Source organism: Mastigoproctus giganteus, chromosome 11, assembly GCF_048544385.1.
Source record: "Mastigoproctus giganteus isolate SK-2022 chromosome 11, ASM4854438v1, whole genome shotgun sequence".
In the NCBI taxonomy this organism is placed as follows: Eukaryota; Metazoa; Arthropoda; class Arachnida; order Uropygi; family Thelyphonidae; genus Mastigoproctus; species Mastigoproctus giganteus.
In genome coordinates, this window is record NC_143585.1 from 99,890,216 (window position 1) to 99,918,213 (window position 27,998).

The following is a 27,998-nucleotide window of genomic DNA, read 5'->3' on the forward strand; positions in this document are numbered from 1 at the left end:
CACTAATAATATTAAGAGTAGGAGACCGGCAGAATTACTTAACAAGTACAGGTCACTGTTGAACAAAAGCTGAGAATTAGGGTTGAATTTGAAAGTGTCTGCAATTCTGCCCAGACACGATAGGAGGGAGTATATGATGAGAGCCTTGTCGATCAATTCGGCCCTGGAAAGATTGTGCAAGGCTCAAGGGGTAGAATTTTTTTCAGCCTGGACTGTACTTGTTAACAGGAGAGATTGCTTCTACAGGGGTGGGATACACTTAAATAGAAAGGGTGCAAGAATATTTGCTGATGCTATCGAGGCAGTACAAGTTTGCGGTACAAGTAAACACATGGGTTGTGTTAGGGTAGCTAAGAATAGAAACAGGTGCAGGTATACTTGCGTGTACACCAATGCTAGGAGTTTAGTAAATAAATTTGATGAATTTGAGGTATTGCTCAAAACATCAAAGGCAGATATTGTTGGGATATCAGAGATGTGGTGTCACACAGATATAAGGGATGCAGAACTGCAATTTGGGGAGTACAACGTCTACAGAAAGGATAGACAGGATAGGAAGGGGGGAGGGGTTATGCTATTAGTTAAGAAACACATAAAAACCAAGGAAGTGAAGCCAGTCGACATCGCCGGACAGTGCAGTGTTGAGTCAGTTTGGTGTGATATAAGCATTGGGAGATCAAAATTGAGAGTAGGAGTGTGCTATAGGCCTAATGACTCTGATGAGTATAATAAAGAACTGTACAGGGAAATAGAGTGGGCCAGTAAATCAGAGAGTCTTATAATGGGAGATTTTAATTTCCCAGATATTGACTGGAATTTGGGGGCTGGTTACTCACACACTAGCAGGGCTTTTGTGGATTTATTGGATGATTGTTTTCTACATCAGCATGTTCGGGAGGCAACTAGAGGGGGTAATACTCTTGATTTGATTATCAGCAGTGATTCTTCATGCATTAAGAATCTGCAGATAAATGAACCACTAGGTGGCAGTGATCACAGTGTGCTGAAGTGGGATTTACTCAAAGAGGTAACTACCATTAGGGGTAAAGGGAAGGGTTATTGCTTCTGTAAAGGCGACTACGATGGACTGAGACAGTATTTAAATTTTATACAGTGGGACCAACTGATGATGTTACCAACAGCAAATTCAAAATGGGAAGCATTCAAAGAACTTATCTTGGAAGCTACTAGGCTTTACATACCAACTAAGAAATATTGTTCAAGGTTTAGGCCAAAATGGATGTCAGATGAACTAATGAGGCATATGGCAGAGAAGAAAAATGCATGGGATACTTACAAATTAACACATGACACAGAAGCCTATGCTAGATACAAGTTGATATGCAACCAAGTTACAAAGGAGGTTAGGCAGGCGAAGGCAGATTATGAGAAATCCTTGGCAAGGGATGCAAAGAAAAAGAGCAAAGAGTTCTTTACCTATGTAAACTCTAGAAGGAAGGGGATGAATCAGATTGGTCCACTTGATATTGATGGGTAAACTGTTAATGATCCTGCTCAGGTAGCTAACAAACTAAATGAATATTTTGCATCCACATTCACACATGAGGAGTTATTCAGCAAGGGGAATGCCAGAGGTGTATTCAACTCTAGCAGTAAGCTACAGAATCTTGAAATAACTGGGAGTAAAGTGGAGGAGAAACTGTTGAAGATAAACACAAGAAAGGCACCCAGGGTGGATGGGATCTATCCAGTTATATTAAAGGAGGCAGCAAAGGAAGTAAGCAAACCCTTAGCCATAATTATGAGAGCTTCCTTGGACTCAGGGGAGAGGTACCCATAGACTGGAAATGTGCAAATGTGACCCCAATTCACAAAGGAGGATCAAAGGCTGACACAAGTAATTATAGACCTGTGAGCTTAACTTCTGTTCCAGGAAAATTAATGGAGGCACTGGTTAAAGAAGCACTGCAGGATCATTTAGACAAGACTTCAGTTATAGCTCAGACACAGCATGGTTTTGTTAAGTGGAAGTCTTGCCTGACCAACTTGATTGGATACTATGATGCAGTCACAAAAGAACTGGATGCAGGGAATAACTTTGATATTATATACTTGGATCTTAGAAAGACTTTTGATACTGTTGCACATGGAAGACTGCTACACAAATTGGAGCAGTGTGACATTGGAGGCAAATTGCTGCTATGGATAAAGGGGTGGTTGAGGGGGAGAAGACAGAGAGTGGTAATCAATGGACACTGCTCATCGTGGACTAATGTTATTAGTGGAGTCCCTCAGGGCTCAGTGTTGGGTCCATTATTGTTTTCTGTATTTATAAATGATATTGATGATGGTATATCAAGCTTAATGTCCAAGTTTGCAGGCGATACAAAGGTTGGCAGGGTTGTCAAGGACACTACTGACACTATGCTGCTGCAACAGGATCTGGAAAGGTTGAGCAGATGGGCTGAGAGGTGGCAAATGAAGTTTAACATTGACAAATGTAAAGTACTACACATGGGAAATAGCAACCCCAGACCAACGTATCAACTCTGTGGTACTACACTGACAGTGGTAGAGAATGAAAGGGACTTGGGGGTGGTTGTGCAGGCAGATATGAAGTTCTCTGAGCAGTGCAGATGGGCTGCAAGAGTAGCTCATGGAGTATTGTCAATGATATACAGGAATTTTTCCAGCAGGGATAAGGAGGTGATTATTCCATTGTATAAGGCAATGGTCAGGCCACACCTAGAGTACTGTATACAGGTCTGGAGGCCTCATTTCAAGAAGGATGTAGAGCTGCTGGAACGAGTACAGAGAAGGGCAACAAGATTAGTGAATGGAACAGAAGGGTGCTCTTACGAAGAAAGGCTTAAGTTTTGCAAATTACAGTGTCTGGAGACTAGGCACCAGCGAGGTGATCTGATAGAGGTGTATAAAGCCTTGAATGGTTTAAGCATGCTCAATGCTGATGGGATTCTTCCTCTAGCTGAGAAAAATCACCTGAGAGGGCATAAATTCAAATTGAGGAAAGACAGATGTAGGATAGACGTGCGGAAATTTGCCTTTAGCCAGTGGGTGGTTGGTTGGTGGAACAGACTTCCATCCCTTGTGGTGGAGGTTGATAGCCTAAATAAGTTTAAGGCTCAGCTGGACAGGTATTTTGAACGAACAGAGGGGTGAAGTGGAAGTGGGGTTTTTTTTTTTTTTTTTTTTTGACTGATGCTGCATAAGCTTGCTTTCTTGCATCAAATGCCTCTGCTAATGCTAATCCCATCAGCATTGAGCATACTCAAACCATTCAAGGCTTTATACACCTCTATCAGATCACCTCGCCGGTGCCTAGTCTCCAGACACTGTAATTTGCAAAACTTAAGCCTTTCTTCATAAGAGCAACCCTTTGTTTAATTCACTAATCTTGTTGCCCTTCTCTGTACTCGTTCCAGCGGCTCTACCTCCTTCTTGAAATGAGGCCTCCAGACCTGTATACAGTACTCAAGGTGTGGCCTGACCATCGCCTTATACAAGGGAATAACCACCTCCTTATCCCTGCTAGAAAAATTCCTGTATATCATTGGCAAGACACCATGAGCTACTCTTGTAGCTCATCTGCATTGCTCAGAGAACTTCATGTCTCTCTGCACAATTACCCCCAGGTCCTTTTCATTCTCTACCACTATCAGTGTAGTACCACAGAGTTGATACGTTGCTCTGGGGTTGCTGTTTCCCATATGTAATACTTTGACAAATGTAATGTTAAACTTCATTTGCCACCTCTCAGCCCATCTGCTCGACCTTTCCAGATCCTGTTGCAGCAGCATAGCGTCAGTAGTGTCCTTAACAACCCTGCCAACCTTTGTATCGTCTGCAAACTTGGACATTAAGCTTGATATACCATCATCAATATTATTTATGAATACAGAAAACAATAATGGACCCAACACTGAACCCTGAGGGACTCCACTAATAACATTAGTCCAAGATGAGCAGTGTCCATTGATTACCACTCTGTCTTCTCCACCTTAGCCACCCCCTTTATCCATAGCAGCAATTTGCCTCCAATGCCACAGACTGCTGCTTAATTTGTGCAGCAGTCTTCCATGTGCAACAGTATCAAAAGCCTTTCTAAGATCCAAGTATATAATATCAAAGTTATTCTCTGCATCCAGTTCTTTTGTGACTGCATCATAGTATCCAATCAAATTGGTCAGGCAAGACTTCCCCTTAACAAAACCATGCTGTGTCCAAGCTATAACTGAAGTCTTGTCTAGATGATCCTGCAGTGCTTCTTTAACCAGTGCCTCCATTAATTTTCCTGGAACAGAAGTTAAACTCACAGGTCTATAATTACTTGTGTCAGCCTTTGATCCTCCTTTGTTTTGATTTGTTGATGGGAAATCTTTACTGCCCAGTTTGGTTGGATACTATGATGCAGTCACAAAGGAACTGGATGCAAAAAAATAATTTTGAATCTTATACTTGGATTTTTGGAAAGCTTTTGACAGACTACCGTATAAATTGAAACAGTGTGTCATTAGGGGCAAGTTACTGCTATGTATAAAGAGATGGTTGAGTGTGAGAAGACAGAGTGGTTATCAGTGGATGCTGCTCTTCATGGACTAATGTTATTAGTTGAGTCTTCCAGGGTTTAGTGCTGGATCCATTGTTTATTTCTATTTATTAGCGATATTGATGGTCTACCAAGCTTAATGTTTAAGTTTGCAGATGATACAAAAGTTGGCAGGGTGATTAATGACAGTATGCTGCTGGAACAAGATATAGAAAAATTAGGCAGATGAACTGAGAAATAGCAATTGAAATTTAACATAGCAATAATCCCAGAGTAATGTGCCAAATGTGTGGTACTACACTCAGGGTAGTGGAAAATTGAAAACACCTGGGAGTAATTGTGAAGTCAGAAAAGAAGCTCTCTGAGCAGTGCAGACATGCTAGTACAGCTCATGGGATTTTGTAATGATATATATAGAAATTTTGCTAGCAGGGATATGGAGGTGGTTATTCCATTCTATAAGGCCACATATTCTGTACTGCATACAGGTCTGTAGGCCTCATTTTAGGAAGTATCTAGAGTTCCTAGAATGGGTACAGAGAGAAGGGCAATGAGATTGGCGATGGGAACAATGGGGTGCTCTTACCAAGAAAGGCTTCAGTTCTTCAAATTGCATCATTTGCCACTACGAAGAGTAATATTAATACTAAGGTTGTTGAAGGGTTTTACGTATATCAGCAACTTAGATAGTATACGTTGCAATGTATGTATTATATCTGTGCGAGTGTGTTTGTGGGCTGAAAAATTCAGACTCACAGGGGAAACCCAACTACCTTAGCCTGAGATTGGTTAACTACAACCATCATTGAAAGAAGCCTTTAGAAATTTCTTCAGTCTGAAGAACTCAAACCCAGACCTCTCCAAATGAGTGACAAGTAGCAGAACAACTATACTATCACATTAATTATCACAACTGTACTCACGAGAATGACCATTTATAATAAAAATAATAAAAATTATAGGTAATAAATTTAAAAAAATTGCATTTATTACTTTATAGTGTGCCTTAATTCAGAATACAAACATTGTGCAAACAAACTGCAAATCATATTTAAAGAAGTATCATTTAGAACTTTATTTATTGAGTGTTTAAAATTCATTGACTAAGTAAGGTCTCTCCTTGGATTTGATGGCGCTTCCCCCTCTAAAAAAGGCTTTGCACCGTTATCTTCTTGGGGTCTCCCACAAGCCAAGATTACCATTGAGTATAACCATATCCTAACTAATCCACTAGGAAGGACCTCTTTGACTTGCCTTATGTAATGCAACATAAGCTTATTGGTCTGGGTCCCACTAAAATGAGACCCAGACCAATAGCTATCTGGAGAAGAAGTTAAGATTTATTCATGAATTATGACCTGTTATATTCCTCTAAGGAGTGGCAGTCCAAGGGATTATTTGGTGGTAATGTCTGCTGACACTATCACAATTCTGGTTCCATATTCATTGCCATTCATAATGTTACATGTCATAATGACTTCCTTGTACAATAATAAAATGCAAGTCATATTTAAAAAATATTGTTCAGAACTGTATTTTCTGGATTTTTAATGTTTAAAATCACTGACTAAGTCTCTCCTTGGATTTAATGGCTCTTTCCTTTCCTTCCCTTCCCCCCCCCCAAAGCTCTGCAGTTAGGGTTGCTTGGGGTCATACACAAGCTAAGATTGTATACTCAGGCTATGAGTTAGTTGTTGTCAGACTCTTCTTTATGCTAGTGGTAGTGAATTGTTTTGTGCAGTCTTTTTTGTGAATCTTTCATAATGTCTTGTTTTTTTTTTTTTCACATATTGGAAATTAATCTCTCAGATAATGGTTGCACTCTCCTCCCCACAAAACTCAGCCTATTTTGATGAAAAACCATTACTTCGTGGGTAATGGCAAACTAACAGTTGGCAAACTAAATTGGCAAACTAACAGTTTTAATACAGACTATTTAAAGACACGGTAAATTGATGTCTCATAGCTTTAGTATGAAACCATTATGAAATTCCAAGTTGATATGCAATATAATGTTTGACAGATCTTCCCAAATTTTTTCATGCATGAACCTGAAAATTGAACTTGCTGTTCATAATTCCACTTAAAAAAAAAAAAAAAAAAAAATCAAATTTCAATAGACACTTCAATTGAAGTTTAAAAATTTCATTTTCCACATTCCTTCCAGTAATATTCCCAAACTCTCCTTCAGTATATTCGAACTACCCACCTCCACAAAATTAGAGTTGAGGAAGTTTATCCTGATGATTGATCACTCTTTAGTGATTAATCGTTTTCAATTTAAATTTGTTCCTTTTGAGTCTCATATGAGAAAGGAAAAGATGCCATCAGCATTTAGTTTTCTTAACCCTTTTAAAGTTTTATACACTTCAATTAGGTCACCACACAAACACCTAGTTTCCAGAGACTGAAAATTACAGAACTCCAGTCTGTGTGATAAGAATATCCCTTTTATGTCCTCAGCTCATCTTGTTACTCTTCTCTGCATCCTTTCCAAAGTAACAGATCTGTGTCCTTTTAAGAAGGACACAGATCTGTTATGCTCAGAGAATTTCATGTTGGGCTGTATGGTTACCCCTAGATCTTTTTAATTCTCCACTAACTTGAGTTTGATACCACCCAGATGGCGGCATCAAACTCAATCCCAGAATAACTATATATGTTATTCTGGGATTTCTGCTACCCAAATGCAGTACCTTGCATATATCACTATTAAGACTGCTATATTCCAGTCCATCTACTGACTTTATTTAGATCCTCTTGGAGTAGCATATCCTGATTCCTGCCATTAACCAATATGTCCAACTTTGTATCATCAGCAAACTAATACATCAGACTGGAAATACCTAGATCAGTATCATTAATAAATATTAAAAACTGGAAGGGACCCAACACTATGGAATTCCACCCATTACATTGAAGAGGAGTGGTCATATATAACACCACACTGTCTCCTATCACTTAACCATCCCTTTATCCATAACAGCTCCTAGTGTCACATTTCTCCATTATACAATTCTACATGTGGTACAATATCAAAGGCTTTACTGAAATCTAAGTATATGATGTCAAAATTATTCTTTCCATCCAGTTCCTTGATAACAACCTCGTAATAGCTAATCAGATTGGTGAGGCATGATTTAATAAATCCATGCTTTGATTGCCTTATGGTTTACTTCTATCAAGACGACCTTGTATTACCTTTTTAACCATTGATTCCATTTTTCTCTGGCACAGAGGTCAAACTTACAGGTGTGTAGTCGCCCACTTCACCATTTGAACCATCCTTGAGGAGAAGTACCAGTCTTTAGGTACTTCTCCTGAATCTAAGGTGCTCTCATTATGATGGCTAAAAGTTTAAATACCTATTTTGCAGCTTTTTTGATATAATTGAACAGATTCCATCAGCCCCAGCAATTTCTCTTCCACTTTACAGTAAGTAAACCATTGTCTTCCACTTTACAGTAAGTAAAGGGAAGACAGTGGTTACGGTAAGTAAAGTGGAAGAAAAATCTGTTTCTTTATATTAACCAGTAGACTTCTGCTAACCCAGTATCTTAAAACTTCACGTGTGGCTGTAGATACAAAATATTTATTCAGTTTATCAGGAATCCATACACTATCATTAAAAGTTATACTTTTGCATCAAATTGACCAATGTGATTCATTCCTTTCCTTCTAACAGTTTCCTTGCTAATTTTCATTGCACTGTTGCTAAAATTTCTTATAATTTTCCTTCATCTGTCTATCTCCATAAGTAACTAGATTATGTACCAGTTTGTATTTAGTGTGTGACTCTGTATGCCTGACAATTTATAATCATCCCATACATTTTTCTTCTCTGCCACTAAGCTCATCAGTTATTGTGATTTAGAATTTTGTCTAAATTGTGAACAGTATCTTTCAGTTTGTGTAAAATGCTTAGTGGCCTTTTGCTTACTTCTTTGAACACTTTCTATTTAGAATTTACATTTTGCAACATCAGTTGGTCTTGCTAAAAAGTTTAAAAAAAGTTTTGAGCTTGCTATAATCACCTTTGCAAAGAAAACAGAAACCTTCCCTTTACCCTTGGCAGCAGTTATTTCTTTGAATAAATCCCATATCAGTACACTTGTGTTCTCGATACATCATGAATCACTGCTGAAAACTTGATTAGGAATATTACTTTCTCTTGTTGCTCCTCTAACATATTGGTGTAGAAAGAAATCATTTAGTAAATTGAGAAATGCTTTACTACTGAGTGAACTGCCAGTCCACGAGCCTTCCAAATGTTAACTGGAAAGTTAATCTCCATGATAAGACATTCTAATTGCTTGCCTACTCTATTAGTCAGTATTGTTCATTATATGTATCACAGTCATTTGTCCTTAAAAGAAAAAGTGCAGCCATTATCAACCCACTGCAGGATGGAAGCCTCCTCAACAATTCATGGTGAGGGAAATGGACAAATGACTGCCACGCTGGTCCAGTGCGGGTTGGCAGATCGACCGTATTCAGCAGTCAGGGGATTGAACCCCGGATTGAACTCCAACTCTCACTTTTGTTTTCTCAATGTTTGTCATATCACACTGACTCAGTATATTACACTGGCAACTTGTGTCTACTGGTTTTACTGTTTTAGAGTGCTCCTCAACTTGTAGGAAGGCTTCTCAACTAGCAGCATTCCCCATATCATGCCTATCCTTTTTTGTACACTTGCAATGAAATTGTGAGGGCAAGTCTAAGGGCATAACATCAAGACTACCCTTTCCCAAATTCCTTGTAATACATTGTAGCAAAAGGTATGAATTCTCAATGGCATGACTAGAAAGTTCCTTTTATTCGATCCTGATACCAAATCAGAAATTCCTTCTTTTTAAATAAAGGCTGGTTATCATATATTCTGGCATATAAGTTGACTTCTCTTTTTTTGCCTTGAAACTCTGCTGTTAATCATATTTGCTGTATAAGTCAACCCGTACCCTCCCCTTTTTTTTTTTTTTTTAAAAGTCATCTTTCTTATTTCACATAGTGGTGTAAAATAAGAGTTATGTGTACTTTTTAATTCATTTATTTCTGCTCTTTCTTTATGTTTACATTGTGACATTTTATTACACTATAGTAAACTCTAAAAGAAAGTGATAAGTGCATATAGTACTGCCTTATGTAGAAATTCATAAAACCAAAATCTTCAGGCATTGGTGATAGTATCATTTTCTCTCTCTCATTGATGCTATTCTTTGGTTATGTAACTGAGCCATTCCTCATTGCCTGTTTAGTAAAATTGATTTCTCTATATACATTGACACAATGTGAAGTGTTTGCTATAAGAACAGTCTTAAATTCCGCCTGAAAACATAACTGCCAATAAATTCTGCAAACTGTTTTTTTGTCCAGTAAGGATGAACAAATAGTTGAGTTGTAAGAGTGAGTACATTTGTGCAAAAATATATATGAATTAACTATAAATATATTGGTATTCATGTCTTTCTAACCCTATGCACATACCTTTTTTTTTTTTAATTCATCTTGAGGATTTTATACTTGGCATATAAGTCAACCTTAAAATTTCAGTACTTGAAAGGTCAACTTATACTGGAATATACAATAAGTATTAAATAATTATTGTGATTTTCTCCTCCAATTTGATTGCACACAAACATAAAAACTTCATGATTGATGAGCAGTTGTCTATTCTCTTGAGAGAGAAAGCAAAAATATCAGAGATCAATTTACTGATATTTGTGAACTGAAATAGGATTATAGCCAGTTGTGAAGGATTAGGATTACAGTTGTGAAGCTGTTTTCCTCTGTCATATTGAAATTATGACCATTTTTCCTAAAATGGTGAACATAGTTTAGCCTTTAAGAGGTCTTGTGACCCATGCCCTGTTTCTCTGAGTTGTTTTCATTTTATGACTGCTCTTTCTCTGATTGAGTTTAGCCCACTTCCTTTCTCCTTATTTCTCCTTGCACTTCTCAAGAATCATCTAAACTGAGGGCAAGCAAAATATTGATCATGGTCCCCATTGAATCATGGAATTATTTCAGGTGGACCATCAAGGCATCAAATTATAGAAATGGGTGAACAGTAGAAATGTTAAGCCGACCAGGCTAGCCGGGTGGGTAAAGTGCTTGCCTGGCAACCCAAAGGTCGCGGGTTCGAATCCCGCCTTGGGCTTGGATCAGAGTACAAAATGCAAAAACCTTGGGAGGTGCAATATGGCCACAGAAGCCGATGCGCCAACAACTAACAAAAAAAAAAAAAGTAGAAATGTAAGTTATGCATTATCACCATGCATAAACCTTAATAAAATAGTTCACATTAATAAAGTTGAATCTGTTGACAGCAATTCTGACAAGTCTCTCCACCCTTTGTCTCACAGGTGTTCAATTTATGCTGCTTGACTTTTTTTTATAGATATTCCACAGGCACTATTCTTCTCAAATGGCATCTGCAATTTTCCACTCTTCCAAACTAGTTAGAACTTGTGCTGCATAACCTTCTTTTCCTCTTGCTCATTTATCCCTTTTACTTCTGTTTTCTGGATCAACCTTCCCTCACAAGTATTTACCAAAAATTGCCATATTCAGGTCTAATGTAAAGTATTTTCTGTCTTGTCAGCTTTCAGCCCATGTACATTACTAAGTACTTTAGGTTCTAATACCTTTCGTGTTTGGCATTTTCATAAAAAAAAGAAAGTGAAAAATATAGTAGACTGTGAACTTCTGACAAAAATGGAAATAGTTCTTCCTTGACAAAAAAAACTCTCCATTTCTGATCTAAGCATGACATCTGACAACGTCAAAAATATTTCAAAAATTTCACCTCTGAGGTCAAACACTAACAATTTGAAATAGAGGACAAACTTCAAAACACTTTATAGGGTTTAAAACTATTAGACAAATCTGTTCAGTCGATTATATATTTGGAATTTTAGTTATACATAATCATGATTTTTATCTGTTTAACTCATTATGAAGTTCTTGATCACTGTCTTAAATTAGTATCCCGATTAAAGAGATTGTTTAACGTTTTATTTAGGTTCTCTGCTGGGGAGTCAGGAACATGAAGACTTTCGAACTGAGCCCCATCACTTCTCCTTGCATTGAATTTGAGTGTGGTGGAGAGGTAGTCCATTCAAAGGCCATCAAGAATACAAAGTTAAATCCTAATTTTCAGGAACCCTTGCTCTATATGGAGATGGTAAATTTCAGTTATTAAAAAAGAACACGTTTTTTTTTCTCTGATAAACTTGATATTAGTGTAGAAAATGTTAAGTATTTTTAAATTTGAATATGTCTGAGTTAAATAATACAAATGATTTAAAAAAAAATGAAATGGTATATACTAGTTGTATTCTAAACAACTTCTTTAGTATGTGGATATAGTTTTTATAAGTTATGACTGCTCTTTCTCTGATTGAGTTTAGCCCACTTCCTTTCTCCTTATTTCCCCTGAACTTCTCAAGGATTATCTAAACTGAAGGCAAGCAAAATATTGATCTTGGTCCCCATTGAATCATGGAATTATTTCAGGTGGACCATCAAGACATCAAATTATAGAAAAGTTTGTAATTCTTTGCATTTCATAAGGCACTGGTTGAATGGTTACAAGTTATTTGGTTATTTCAAAAATGAATAACTTTTGAAGGAATTTTTTATTTGTTAATGATTGTCATTAACACCCTGTGAACTTTCAGTATCATTGATAAATATAGAAAACAGTGGCCCAACACCAAACCCTGGGAGACTCCACTAATAACATTAGTGGAGTCTCCCAGAATCCTGGAACTGTCCATTGATTACCACTGTCTTCTCCCACCCAACCTTCCCTTTATCCATAGCAGCAATTTTCCCTTAATGCCACACTGCTCCAATTTGTACAGAAGTCTTTTATTTGTAACCATCTCAAGAGCTTTCCTACAATCTAAGTATATAATATCAAAATTAATTTTTGCATCTAGTTCCTTTGTGACCACGTCACAGTATCTAATCAAATTGGTCAGCCAACATTTCCCCTTAACAAACCCATGCTGTGTCTGAAGTATAATTTTAACCTTTTCTAGATGGTCCTGCATTATTTCTTTAACTAGTGACTCATTATTTTCCCTGGAACAGAGTTAAACTAAAAGGTCTGTAATTACTTAGTCACCCTTTGATTCCCCCTTTGTGAATTGGGGATACATTCCCACATCTCCAGTCCATGGGGACCTCCCCTGAATCCACAAATGTTCTCATAATAATGGGTAAGGGTTTGGTAATTGTCTCTTCCACATTCCCCTTAGTTATTGCAGAATCATTTTGCTCCCTGTTAGAGTGTGAAAACATCTGGCATCCACTTACCTAAAAATGCCTCGTGTGAACGTAGAGATGCATAAAACTCATTCAGTTTGTCAGCAACCTGAACTGGATAATGAATAGTCAAACCATTGATATCAAGTGGAACCAATTTTGTTCATCCCTGCCCTGTACTTGGTAAGTAAGTGTGCTTGGGTTTGTGTTTGGAGGATTCCTGGAGAATACCTATTACATGATTGCGTTAATAAATATCTTAAAATCCTTGTTAACACTTTTCTAATATGCAAAGATCTTATTACAAATGAGGAAACAAGAAAACATCTTGTTAACAAATATCCAGTCAAAGTTAGGTAAAGTGAATTTAGATGATGTGGGTGTGTAAAAAGGATGGGAGAAGGGAGATTAGCTAAACAGATATTTAATGCAAAAATGAATTGTAATATGTCCACAGGCAGAATTTTTCCAGTTTTTGATTATTTATTCTACATCTTAAATTTTCCTTGTTTCTCCCCACTTTCATAAATCTTTGTGTATCTAATTTTCATGGCAAATTAGTCTAATGATGTGAGTCATAATTTTCTTATATGTGGAAAAGTTGAGTAGATGGGCCGCTGAAGTTTAACATTCACAAATGCAAAGTACTGCATATGGGTAGCAATAACTCCAGAGTAAAGTATCAACTGGATGGTATTACACTCAGGGTTGTGGAGAATGAAAAGGACCTGGGGGTAATTGAGCAGTGAAAAAAGGCTGGAAGAGTAGCTTATGGTGTCTTCTCAATGATATACAGGAATTTTTCTAGCAGGGATAAGGGGGTGATATATAAGGCAATGGTCAGGTCACACCTTGAGTACCGTTTACAGTTCTGGAGGCTTAATTTTAGGAAAGATGTAGAGCTGCTGGAACGAGTACAGAGAAGGGCAACGATATTGGTGAGTGGAACAAAGGGTTGGTGTTACCAAGAAAGGCTTAAGTTCTGCAAATTGCATCTTCTGGAGACTAGGCACCTGTGAGGTGATCTAATTGAGGTATATAAGGTCTTGAATGGATTGAGCAATCTCAGTGCTAAGAGGATTCTTCCTCTTGCTCAGGCTTTTTTTCTTTTCTTTTTTTAATTTTGCTTGGAATATATCAAATTTGGCCTTTTACTACTGAAATGCCACTTTCTGTATTTTTAATGAAAAATTTAACGTTATGTTGTTTTTGCATGTTAATTTAAAAAAAAAAATGTTTTATTGTTGTTTTTTTTTCTCAAAACAAAAGTTATAAATATGAATCTTAGGCACCTCCATTTTCAAGTTTATAAATCCATGAAATTGCAAAATTACTCATACATATTTCATCTTATTTGTTTACAGTTTTGGGTGCAGTTTTGGGGATGCACGGTTAACAGAAAAACATAGATAATCCAAACTTTATATTTTATTGTGTTTTACAAATATAACAATCTTATTCTGACTATAGTAGCTCTTACTGTATATTCGTTCACGTTATTTAATCAGATAATCTGTGCTTGTTTTGAAAATCTCTGAGATGATTCCTAATGTCAGTATGAATTCCTCATAGCTATGATGCCATAGATGTGAGGATCAGTGTCAACACAGGGAAGTGCTGTGCTGCAATCGATGCACTTGTTAATTTCTTCTTTGCTTTCTTCCTTTTGTGTTTGATTCACAGCACAGGTAACAATATCTGCATCACTCATATGTTGAAATTCTAGTTCACGCAAATCACTTCATAACCACTCATTGAGGTTTTCTTTGTTGACATTTTGAAAACCCTCTACACTTGTCATTAAATCCATTCTCAGACACATGTCTTTTTTTGTTAGAACCTTTCTGCATTTGGAAAAATTTACTTCCAGGATCTAGCAAGTTTTATATTGGACCATGCCTGAGTCACACTATATATAGCAGGGGTGACCAACAAGTTGATCATGATCTACCAGTCAATCACAGCTTTAATTTCGGTTGATCATGATGAATTTTAAATATATATATAAAAAATAGATTAGTAAAAATTTAAATGTTATTATTATGTCTAGTGAAAATTCACGAAGTTACGTTGTGGAGAGCATAGTGTCTGTGTCAAATTCTTATTTAGATTACTTGACTTGATATTAATAACTGGACAGTACTTATACGTTAATTTAATACCCTTTGATTTAAAATGAATACTATGAAAAAGAGTAAAACACATAATTTTCATCAATAGTGAGAACTACTTTTTATACTGAGAATAATGAGAATATTTTTTTGTAATGATAAAAGAAAAATGTTGTTGTTTGATTTGCAATGCTTCCATGGCTATACCCAAAAAATGAAATTTAGAAAGGCACTTCAACACACTCCATGGTAAATACCAATCAGATTTTCTGCTAATAGACCTTAAAAAAAATAAATTAAAAGAAATTAAATCTAGATTATTTGCACAACAAAATTTCTTCATGACACCCAATGTACAATCTAAAACAGTAACTGTAGCATCATTTGAAGTAGTCATCTTGCAAAAAATGCAAACTATTTTCTGATGGTCAATTCATCAAAGAGGCATTTTTAGAAAGAACAGATTCTCTTTAAATACTCAGTGTTATGGACATACATCTCTGTTGCTCATTTTTATTCATATGGTTTTTGATGATTCTGCCACTAGAGAAGAACTGATAGGTATGGTTTCGTTAAAAGAATGAACTAGAAGTTTTGATATACTTAACGCATTAAAAAATTTTATTGAAAAAATTAAACTACCACTATTTAAGCTCATCTCAATAACAATAGATGGAGCTAAAGTAATGATGGGGCATCTTAACAGATTCATTGCATTGTGCGTGCCAAAAGGATGATGAATTCCCAGATTTTTTGAGTTACCACTGTATCATTCACCAACATGTGTTAGCCAGCAAAAGATTAAATACTAAAAGTGTTATGGACATAGCTTTCAAAATCATGAATTCCATCAGAGGACAATCTCTTCAAAGGAGACTTTTCAAAATGCAACTCGATGAAAATGAACCAGATCTGATATTACACACAGATGTGAGGTGGCTGAGTCGGAGTAAGTTTTTACAGAGATTTCGATATTTGTTGAAAGAAATTAAAAATTTTTGTTGATCAAAGGGGAGATGATTAGCAGCAGCTACAAGATATGGAGTGGTTGTGTGATCTGGCTTTTTTGGCAGATTTTACCAGTAAATTAAGTGATCTGAATTTGGAATTACAAGGAAAAAATAAAAATTTGGGTGATATGATTAGTAGTATTTCTCTATATAAATATAAATTTTTCGCAATGGCTAAGGATCTCAAAGAAAAAAAAATTCGATCATTTTGCAAAATCATTTGCAAAAATATCCTATTTTTGAATTAAATAGTGAGAAATTTGAATTTGAATTAAATAGTTTTATGAACCAAATATATTGTGTATATATTTATAGTGTAATTTCATAAATCAGTAAACTCAGTAAATTAAAGAAAGAATCATTGACAGATGATCCACACCCAGTTAAGCAAGAGTACAATGCATTTAAATAAAAAAAAAATAATAAAAAAAATGTGTGATTAAAAAGTTTGGGGACTGACATATTCCTGTGACACTTGAGGCAAGCAGACTGAATTTCAGTAAAGTCAGGTCATTCTGCAACAACCAGATCCTCTGCTTGCACCTTCACAATAGTGGGACTATAGTAACCTCACATGCAAGTCTTGAAATATGGCACCTAGTATACTGTGGTGGCCACCTAGGTGTGAAGCAAAGTAAATAGGGGTTCAGAAGTGGTTTCTATGCCAAGAATATTATAACTCTCATAAACTGGTACAATACCACCACCAGTTTGCTTGCTAGAGGCTTGAAGTAGTGAAACCCATGTTTAGCCTCCAGAGCAAAGGTATGGCACCCCCATCTCTTCCATCATGTACTACGATTGATGTTTTTTGAGGTTATGATGGGCATAATGGGAAGATCTAGTCTTCCATATATTTTGGATGTACAGCTCTAAAATGGTGTTCACAGGCTGGCTGCTAGATGGTCCACTGGACCGAACCTACTGATAACCCTCTAGGAGGCATCCAGATCAGATAGTGTATAATTTTGCTGCCTTTACTCTGCTAGATAGTAACTGGAGGGAGTCCAAGTACTGTGTATACATGGGGGGGTGCACATTGTTGAGGCCACGTTATGTCAAAAATCTGGATATGTTCTTGGGAAGTAATATTCTTGCCACATGTTTGCCATTTACAAAAAAAAAAAAAAAAAACATTCATTACTTCATATTAGCATTAGTAGAGGCATATGATGCAAGAAAGTAAGCTTATATAGCATCAGCCAAAAAAAAAAAAAAAAAAAAATCTTCCCATTTCACCCATCCATTCACTCCAAATGTTTGTCTAGTTCTGCCATGAACTTATTTAAGTTGTTGACCTCCACTACAACAGATGGAAGTTTGTTCTAACTGTCAACCACCCACTGGTTAAAGGCAAATTTCTACACATCTATTCTACAATTGTCTTTCCTCAATTTGAATTTGTCCCCTCAGGTGAGTAATCTGACCAAGATGAAGAATGCCATCAGCATTGGGCTATCTCAAACCATTTAAGGGCTTATATGCCTCAGTTAGATCACCTCGAAGGTGCCTAGTGTCCAGATGCTGCAATTTGCAAAATTTAATCCTTTATTTGTAACAGCAACCCTATGTTCCACTTACCAATCTCCTTGCCCTTCTCTGTACTTGTTCCAGCAGCTCTACATCCTTCCTAAAATGAGAGGCCTCTAGACCTCTTTCATTCTCCACTACCCTGAGTGTAACACCACATAGTTGGTACATTTCTCTGGGGTTACCGCTATCAAAAACCCCAGATATGCAGTACTTTACACTTGTCAATGTTAAACTTCAGTTGCCTCCTCTCAGCTCATCTGCTCAACTTTTCTAGATCCTGTTGCAGTAGCATACTATCATTACTGTCATTAACAACCCTGCAAACTTTGACATTAAGCCAGATATACCTTCATTAATATCATTGATAAATACAGAAAACAGTGAGCCCAACACCAAACTCTGGGGAACTCCACTAATAACATTAGTCCACGAAGAGCAGTGTCCATTATTACCACTCTTTCTTCTTCCACTCAACCATCCTTTTATCCATTGTAGCAAATTGCCCTTAATGCCATACTTCTCGAATTTGTCCAGTTGTCTTCCATGTGCAATAGTATCAAAAGCTTTACTGAAATCCAAGTATATGATATCAAAATTATTTTTTGCATCCAGTTCCTTTGACCACATCATAGTATCCAATCAAATTTGTCAGACAAGACTTCCCCTTAACAAACCCATGCTGTATCTGAACTATAACTGTTGACTTGTCTAGATGACTGCACTGCTTCTTTAACTAGTGATTCCATTATTTTCCCTCAAACAGAAGTAAAACTACCAGGTCTGTAATTACTCGTGTAACCTTTGATCCCCCTTTGTGAATTAGGGACACATTTGTACATCTCTGTTAATCATTGTTAATCCTGTTAATCCATGGGAACCACCCCTGAGTCCAAGAAAGCTTTCATAATTATGGCTAAGGATTTGCTCGCTTTCTTTGCTGTAATATAACTGGATAGATCTCATCCACTCCAGGCCTTTCTTATGTTCAATTTCAACAATATCTCCTCCACTTTCTTCTCAGTTATTACAAAATAATTTAGCTCCCTGCCGGAGTTTGATAAGCTTCTGGCATCCACTTCCCTACATACCTCCTCATATGTAAATGTGGTGTCTCCATAGCCAGGTGGGCAGGAGCAGCAGTACGTAGCACATGCTTCTTGATTAGACTGGGTTTGAGCCCGTGACCACCGAATGTGGAAAGGTCAGGGAATGACCTTTCTCCACATAGCAATATGGCCTTAGTTGCTAATGCTCCTAAAAACCAAATAACAACAACAACATGTGTAAATGTAGATGCAAAATACTCATTCAGTTTTTCAGCTACCTCAGCAGGTTCATCAACAATCGAACCGCCAATATCAAGTGGATCAATCTGGTTCATCCCCTTCCTTCTAGAGTTTACGTAAGTAAAGAAGTCTTTACTGTGTTTCTTTGCATCCGTTTCCAAATATTTCTCATAATCTGCCTTCACTTGCCTAACCTGCTTTGTGACTTGATTAAAAATAGTTTATTATATCATATCATAGTATGATATGATATAATAAACTTATTATATTATATCATAGTATTCTGTGTCACCTGATAATTTATATACATCCCATGCATTTTTCTTCTCTGTCAAGAGTCTCATTAGGTCATCTGCCATCCATTTAGGCCTAAATCTTGAACAGTATTTCTTACTAGAACAGTATTCATGTCCTCCCCAAAATTTTCTTATAATTGAATAAGTTTTTCAATTATAAGAAATACTTGCTCTTTCATTTCACAAATATAGGTGGTCTCAGTTGCAATCTCAATGGTGTCTATTTCCATTTAAAGTCTGCCAAACCCAACATACTCTTTCTGACAGTTATTCATTGTCCTTAGTTGTCCTAATTATTTGCTGTATGATCCTTTTGCTTCGTAGGTGGTACTTGTGCATACATTCACTGTAATATTCCTTGTCAGAGACTTAGTAATTCAGAATCTACTCTTTTTGATCTTCTCTCTCACTTAAAATCTCTCTACTCCATTCTATCAAAGTCATCTCTTGCCTCTATCATTCTCCAAACCCCACTAACCATCTGGAACTGTTTGACTTTCTTTCTTTCTTTCTTTCTTTGAAACTCTACTTTCTTCAGTTGAACTTTTCTAACAGTGAGTTAGTTTCCCTTGGCGATTTTAATGTTTGCAACTCCAGCTAACTTCCATTTTCTACTCACGCGAACCCAGCTGGTCATGATGCTCAGGATTTTGCAATTACTTAAAATGCACTGCTTGCTTGATGTTTGTGGACAATCGGGTATGGGACATGATATTGCCACGGGAATGTCTTTGTGTGTACGCGATGTAAGGAAATCAGGCAACAACTCAGCATTGTTATAGGCCTATATGAGAGCTTGAAGGACAGGATGGGATGCCTTCGAAGGATCTAAATTGAGGAGCCATCAAGCTCTCAGCTGCCCACATCAACGCCAGAGCTTGCACTTGGTCATCACGCAACAGTGGCAACCCCCAAAGCAGAATGTGCTGGTCCCACAGGAACTAGTTGTTGATGACTCTATTGTCAGGGAAACAGGGAATATGCTATGTAAAAAGGATAGGTAGAACAGGACCAGGGTAAGTTTACCAGGGGCAAAGGTTGATGACGCTGTAGAGCAAATATCATCTTTTAAGGGCACAAAAGGTGATATAGTTGTACACATTGGCACTAATGATATTAAGAGTAGGAGACTGGCAGAATTACTTAACAAGTTAGGTCACTGTTGAAAAAAAAAGCCGTGAATTAGGTTTGAAGTTGGAAGTGTCTGCAATTCTGCCCAAACCGGATAGGAGGGAGTATATGATGAGAGCCTTGTCGATCAATTCGGCCCTGGAAAGATTGTGCAAGGCTCAAGGGGTAGAATTTTTTTCAGCCTGCTCTGTACTTGTTAACAGGAGAGACTGCTTCTACAGGGATGGGATACACTTAAATAGAAAGGGTGCAAGAATATTTGCTGATGATATCGAGGCAGTGTTGGGGGGTCGGAAAACTGCTAGCTTGGGGGGGCATACAAGGATTAATAGATTGCCAGTAGCCACTGGCAGAGGTGAAAGTGATTCTTGCACTGCTTCTATTAGAATGAGCAGCAGCCTGGAAAACAAGATGCAGAGTATTTCAGAGACTGCTGGGATTCATTGCTGTACAAGTAAACACATGGGTTGTATTAGGGTAGCTAAGAATAGGAACAGGTGCATGTATACTTGCGTGTACACCAATGCTAGGAGTTTGGTAAATAAATTTGATGAATTTGAGGTATTGCTCAAAACATCAAAGGCAGATATTGTTGGGATATCAGAGACGTGGTGTCACACAGATATAAGGAATGCAGAACTGGAATTTCGGGAATACAATGTGTACAGAAAGGATAGATAGGATAGGAAGGGAGGAGGGCTTATGCTGTTAGTTAAGAAACACATAAAATCCAAGGAAGCGAAGCCAGTCGACATCGCTGGACAGTGTAGTGTCGAATAAGTTTTGTGTGACAAAAGCATGGGGAGATCAAAATTGAGAGTAGGAGTGTGCTATAGGCCTAATGACTGATGAATATAATAAGAAACTATACAGGGAAATAGTGGGCCACTAAATCAGAGAGTCTTATAATGGGGGATTTTAATTTCCCAGATATTGACTGGAATTTGTGTGTTGGTCACTCGCACACTAGGAAGGCTTTTGTGGATTTATTGGATGATTGTTTTCTACATCACATGTTCGGGAGGCAACTAGAGGGAGTAATACTCTTGATCTGATTATCATTACTGATTCTTCATGCATTAAGAATCTGCAGATAAAGGAACCACTAGGTGGCAGTGATCACAGTGTGCTGAAGTGGGATTTACTCAAAGAGGTAACTACCATCAGGAGTTAAGAGATGGGTTTTTGCTTTCTTAAAGGAGACTACAATGGTCTGAGACAGTATTTAAATTCTATACAGTGGGAGCAACTGATGATGTTACCAATAGCATATTCAAAATGGGAAGCATTCAAAGAACTTATCTTGGAAGCTACTAGGCTTTACAAACCAACTAAGAAATATTGTTCAAGGTTTAGGCCTAAATGGATGTCAGATGAACTAATTAGACATATGGCAGAGAAGAAAAATGCATGGGATACATATAAATTAATGGGTGACATGGAAGCCTATGATAGATATAAGCTTGTTGTTGGTGTTGTTGTTATTTGGTTTTTAGCATTAGCAACTAAGGCCATATTGCTCCGGGGATATGCTGTGGTCATTCCCTGACCGCATCCTCCGAATTTGGTAGCTCACAGGATCGAACCCCGGTTTAATCAAGAAGCGTGTGCTACGCACTGCTGCTCCTTCCCACCTGGCTACGGAGGCGCCCAGATATAAGCTGGTCTGTAACCAAGTTACAAAGGAGATTAGGCAGGCAAAGGCAGATTATGAGAAATCCTTGGCAAAGGATGCAAAGAAAAACAGAAAAGAGTTCTTTACCTATGTAAACTCTAGAAGGAAAGGGATGAATCAGATTGGTCCACTGGATATTGATGGTTCAACAGTTGAGGATCCAGTTCAGGTGGCTAACAAACTAAACAAGTATTTGGCATCTACATTCACACACGAGGAGTTATTCAGGAAGGGGAATACCAGAGGTGAAGTAAACTCTGCCAGTGAGCTAGATGATTTTGTAATAACTGAGAGCGAAGTGGAGGAGAAATTGTTGAGGATAAACATAAAAAAGGATCTATCCAGTTATATTAAATTAGGCAGCAAAGGAAGTAAGCAAACCCTTAGCCATAATTATGAGAGCTTCTTTGGAATCAGGGGAGGTACCCATAGACTGGAGATGTGCAAATGTGACCCCAATTCACAAAGGAGGATCAAAGGGCCACACCAGTAATTATAGACCTGTTAGTTTAACTTCTGTTCCTGGAAAATTAATGGAGGCACTGGTTAAAGAAACACTGCAGGATCATCTAGACAAGACTTCAGTTATAGCTCAGACACAGCATGGTTTTGTTAAGGGGAAGTCTTGCCTGACCAATTTGATTGGATACTATGATGCAGTCACAAAAGAACTGGATGCAGGGAATAACTTTAATATTATATATTTGGATCTTAGAAAGGCTTTTGATACTGTTGCACATGGAAGACTGCTGCAGAAATTAAGCAGAAGTCTGTGGCATTGGAGACAAATTGCTGCTATGAATAAAGGGATGGTTGAGGGGGGAGAAGATAGTGGTAATCAACGGACACTGCTCATAGTGGACTAATGTTATTAGTGGAGTCCCTCAGGGTCCAGTGTTGGGTCCATTATTGTTTTCTGACTTTATAAATGATACTGATGGTGATATATCAAGCTTAATGTCCAAGTTTGCAGTATTACAAAGGTTGACAGGGTTGTTAAGGACACTACTGATGCTATGCTACTGCTGCAACAGGATCTGGAAAGGCTGAGAGGTGGAAAATGAAGTTTAACATTGACAAATGTAAAGTACTACATATGGGAAGCAGCAACCCCGGAGTAACGTATCAACTCTGTGGTAATACACTGACAGTAGTAGAGAATGAAAAGGACCTGGGGGTAATTGTGCAGGCAGATATGAAGTTCTCTGAGTGCAGATGGGTTGCAAGAGTAGCTCATGGTGTCTTGTCAATGATATACAGGAATTTTTCTAGCAAGGATAAGGAGGTGATTATTCCCTTGTATAAGGCAATTGTGAGGCCACACCTTGAGTACTGTATACAGGTCTGGAGGCCTCATTTTAAGAAAGATGTAGAGCTGCTGGAACGAGTACAGAGAAGGGCAACAAGATTAATGAATGGAACAAAGGGTTGCTCTTACGAAGAAAGGCGTAAGTTTTGCAAATTATAGTGTCTGGAGACTAGGCACCGGCGAGGTGATCTGATAGAGGTGTATAAAGCCTTAAATGATTTGAGCATGCTCAATGCTGATGGGATTCTTCTCTCTTGCTCTGAATAATCATTTGAGAGGGCATAAATTCAAATTGAGGAAAGACAGATGTAGGATAGATGTGCGGAAATTTGCCTTTAGCCAGCAGGTAGTTGGTTGGTGGAACAGACTTCCATCGCTTGTTGTGGAAGTTGATAGCCTAAATAAATTTAAGGCTTAGCTGGACAGGTATTTTGAACGAACGGAGGGGTGAAATGGGAATGGGTTTTTTTTTTTTTTTTTGGCTGATGCTGCATAAGCTTGCTTTCTTGCATCAAATACTTCTGCTAATGCTAATTACTATTGACTTTATAAAGATTGTTTATTTATCTACCAAAATAACCAGATAGTCCTAACCACACAGCTAGCACTCTCGATCGTTTTCTCATGAACAACCTTTCCAAGTGTACATTTGAGTGATTCTCTAGGCACTCCAGTCACTAATTGGTGATCTCTTCTCCAATGGGGGCTTTCTCTGGTGTTCATTTTCAGCCTTATGTTTTTTAGCATTACAAGAATACAGAATTTCTGTTCTTTGATCTTTTCTTTGGTTGGATTATTGTTTAAATCTTTTGATATTAGTGTTTGCTCAAATTGTGTCAATGAAATTATTCTTGTAGAAATGAAATACTTTATTCAACCTTAAAATCACATACTTTATCCAAAACTTGGTCCATGAAGTTGTTACAGACATTCTTTCAGATATGCCAGACAAACTAAACTTGCTACCTGATATTCAGGTACACTCAAGTTAAGTGGACCCAATTTTGTTGAAATCCAGATGGTCAAATGTGACAGCCAAATCCTCTGCTTGCACCCTCACGATGGTGGGACTGTTAATAATTCTGGGTTCACACTGTGGGTGACCACCCATGTGTGAACCAAAGTAAGCAGGGGTCAAGGTGTGGCTCCCACACCACAAGGAGGAATGCTGCCCCTCTGTTACCAGGCAATACTAGGTGGTAGATGTTTCTCATCAACTGGTGGAATACCACCACTTTGCTTATTGGAGGCTTGAAGTGGTGGAATCCATGTTTAGCCTCCAGAGCTAAGTTCCAGTCAACCCTTCCAAATCTCTTCCATCATGCAGTATGACTGATGACTTTTGAGGTTATGATGCACATTATGGCGAGATCCAGTCTTCCTTACATTTCGAGGGTACAGCTCTAAAATGGTGTTCGCAGGCCGGCTGCTAGATAGTACACCAGACTGAACCTATTAGTAACTCTTTAGAGAGCTTCTGGATCAGCTAGTGTATATTCTTGCTACCTCTACTCTGCAGATAGTGACTGGAGGAAGTCCGAGTAGTGTGTATCCGGGTGGCATTGTCTAGGCCACGTTATGTCAAGGAACTGGGTATATTCTTACCATGTGTATGCCATATCCATGTCCCCCATCCCCTACTTTTTCTTACTATTGAATACACTATGAATTGCCTAATTAATACAGTAAGCTCATCTGTGAAAAGGTCTAAACCTCCCAAACACTTCCTAGTTCATTTCACAAATATTATACGTGGTCTCAATTTCCAATCTCAATGATGTCCATTTCCACTTGCAGTCTGCCAAACCCCATATACTTTTTCTGACAGAATCTCAGTTATCGGTTGATTCAACTACTGCTCATCTCAGTTGCCCAAATTATTCGCTGTATGATTCCTTTTGCCTCAAAGGTGGTACTTGCACATATGTCCATTCCGATATTCCCTGTCAGAGACTTGGTAATTTGGAATCTCCTCTTTTCAATATATTTTTTTTTTATTTATTTATTATTTATTTTTTTTTTTGGTAGTAGTTGTTGGTGCATCTGCTTCTGTGACCATTATGCACCTCCCAAGGTTTTTGCAGTACTTTGATTCAAGCCTGAGGCGGGATTCGAACTCGCAACCTTTTGGGTTTCTAGGTAGGCACTTCACCCACCCGGCTAGCCCGGTCGGCTTTCAATCTTCTCTGGCTTAAAATTTCTCTACTGAATTCTGCAAAATTCATCTGGTGTCTCTACTGTTCCTCCAACTCCACTAATCACTTGGAACTCTTTGACTTCCTGTCTTTGCAACTTGACTTTCTCCAGTCCAATTTCCTATCAGTGAGGAAATTTTCCTTGGTGATTTTAATGTTCATAACTCTAGTTGGCTTCCATTTTCTAGTCACACCGACCCAGCTGGTCGAGATGCTGAGGCTTTTCCAATTTCCAGTGAACTTGCACAGATTGTTCATTTACCTACAAGAATACCTGACAATCCCAACTATACAGCCAACACGCTAGATCTTTTTCTCACAAACAACCCTTCTAAGTACATGGTTGAAGTGAGAGGTCCTTTAGGCACTTCAGATTACAACTTAGTGATTATCTCTTCTCCAGCGGAGCCTTTATCTCTTGGCTATTCCCAACCTTGTATTGTTTGGCATTACAAGAATGCAAAATGAGATGACCTGAGAGATTTCTTTTCTTTTTCTTGGTGGATTACTGTTTCAAAACTTCTGATGTCAACGTTTGCTCAGATCGTGTTAGTGAAATTATTCTTTTAGGAATGGAATCATTTATTCCACACTCCACTTTAAAATCTCGTCCTTTGTCTAAACCTTGGTTTTCCAATAAATGTTTGATTGTTATTTGGTTTTTAGGAGCATTAGCAACTAAGGCCATATTGCCCCGGGATATGCAGTGGTCATTCCCTGACCTTTCCGCATCCTCCGTATTTGGTGGTGACGGGCTCGAACCCTGGTCTAATCAAGAAGCGTGTGCTACGCACTGCTGCTCCTTCCCACCTGGCTACGGAGGCACCCCAATAAATGTGCTAAGGCTGTTCAAGAGAACAACGTTGCATATCGTAATTGGCTTGTTTCCAATTCTTCAGTTTCATTTTCTGCCTACACCAAAGCTCGCAACAATTGTAAAGTGGTCGTTAATCATTCCAAACTAGATTTTGAACAGGCTAAGAGTAGAAAACTTGCTTCTTGCCCTAATGGTAGCTGAGCATTCTGGTCTCTTGCCAAAGATTTTGCCCATCTCTGCTCACACCTCTGTGAAAACCAGATGGTTCTGTTGTTACTTCAGCCAAGGAAAAAGCTGATCTGCTAGCATCCCATTTTTCTTCGAACTCATGTGAATTCGAACTCATTTTGATGGTAGACCACAGGAGGCATTTGAACGAATGCCTCCTGTGGTCTTCCATCAAAAGGATGTCAGAAGGATTTTGACAAATCTTGATGCTAAGAAAGCTCCAGGTCCTGATGGTAATTCTCCACTTGTTCTCAAAACCTGTGCTCCTGAACTTACTCCTGTTCTTTGTTGCCTTTTTTCACTTTCTTATTCCAAAGGTGTTTTTCCTTCTGCTTGGAAATTTGCTCATATCCAGCCAGTTCCTAAAAAAGCTGACAAATCCCTCCCATCCAATTATCATCCCATTATAATTACTTCTACTCTTTCTAAAGTAGTGAAGAAATCAATTAACTGCCAACTCTTAAACTACCTTAGAAACCTTCTGTCTGATCAACAATCGCTAGTATGGATTCCATCAGTGTCGATCCACTGGTGATATTCTGGCTTTTGTTACCCATTTATGGACAAATTCAATGAAAAAGTTCGGTGAAACACAATCAGTTGCTCTTGACATCTCAAACGCTTTCAGTCGTGTTTGGCATAAAGGTCTTCTAAATAAGCTTCCATCTTATGATTTTCCAACTGTTTTTTGTAATTGGTTATTCAATTTTCTCTCTGATTGCTCACTAAGGGTGATGGTAGGTGGCTCTGTCTTCTAACTTCTCCACTAATGCCGGTGTCACCCAATGTTCATTTCTTTCCCCCACTCTTTTCCTCTTGACTGGAAATCCTATCCATATTTTTGCCGATGATAGCACATTGCATTCTACTCTCCATTTTGAGAAACCTTGCCCTGCTCAATCAGCTTCAACTTCTCAAATATCGGCTACCAATTCCTTAAATGCCAATCTCCAGGTAATTCTCCAGTGGGACAAAAACAACTGCATTGATTTCAATCCTTCTAAAACTCAGTCTTGTCTTACATCTCACAAAAAGGATTCTTCTGCTCCTATGCCAATTTTTGGTGACACTCCGATTTATAGGCAAATTGATATATCTGTTTTGGGATTACCCTGAAGTCTAATCTCTCTTGGCAAGCACATTACAAATATTGCTTCCTCTGCATCTAAAAAACTTGGCTTTCTCTTTTGCTCTCAGTGTTACTTTTCTTCCGAACGGCTGTTTACTCTGTACAAATTTGTACAGAGTAAACTTGTAAACAAATTTGCCCTACCATGGAATATTGTTCCCACAACTGGGGCAGTGCCCCCAAAACCTCTCTCAGGCTTCTAGATTCCATTCAGAAGAGGGCAGTTAGGTTAATTAATGACCCATCTCTAACAGTCTCTCCACTCGTTGTCTTATAGATGTACTCTTTCTGTGTCCAGTGTCTTGAATATCTATTACCAATTCCTTAAATGCCGACCTCCAGGTAATTCTCCAGAGGGACAAAGATAACTTAATTTCATCGTTTCTAAAACTCAATGTTATATCTTGCAGAAATGATTCATCTGCTATTTTGCTTATCTTCAGTGATACTCAGCTCTCTAGACAAGATCAAATGGC

At 38.0% G+C, this 27,998-nt stretch overlaps 1 protein-coding gene across 1 annotated transcript in view; it reads left to right on the forward strand.

Moving 5' to 3' along the window:
• Positions 1-27,998, forward strand: part of LOC150078290 (myoferlin-like) — a 452,265-nt gene that overhangs the window by 218,592 nt on the left and 205,675 nt on the right. The window contains exon 36 of the mRNA XM_090384525.1: positions 11,553-11,714. Within this exon, the coding sequence (XP_090240651.1) occupies positions 11,553-11,714 (162 nt within the window). The remainder of the gene's footprint in view (positions 1-11,552; positions 11,715-27,998) is intronic.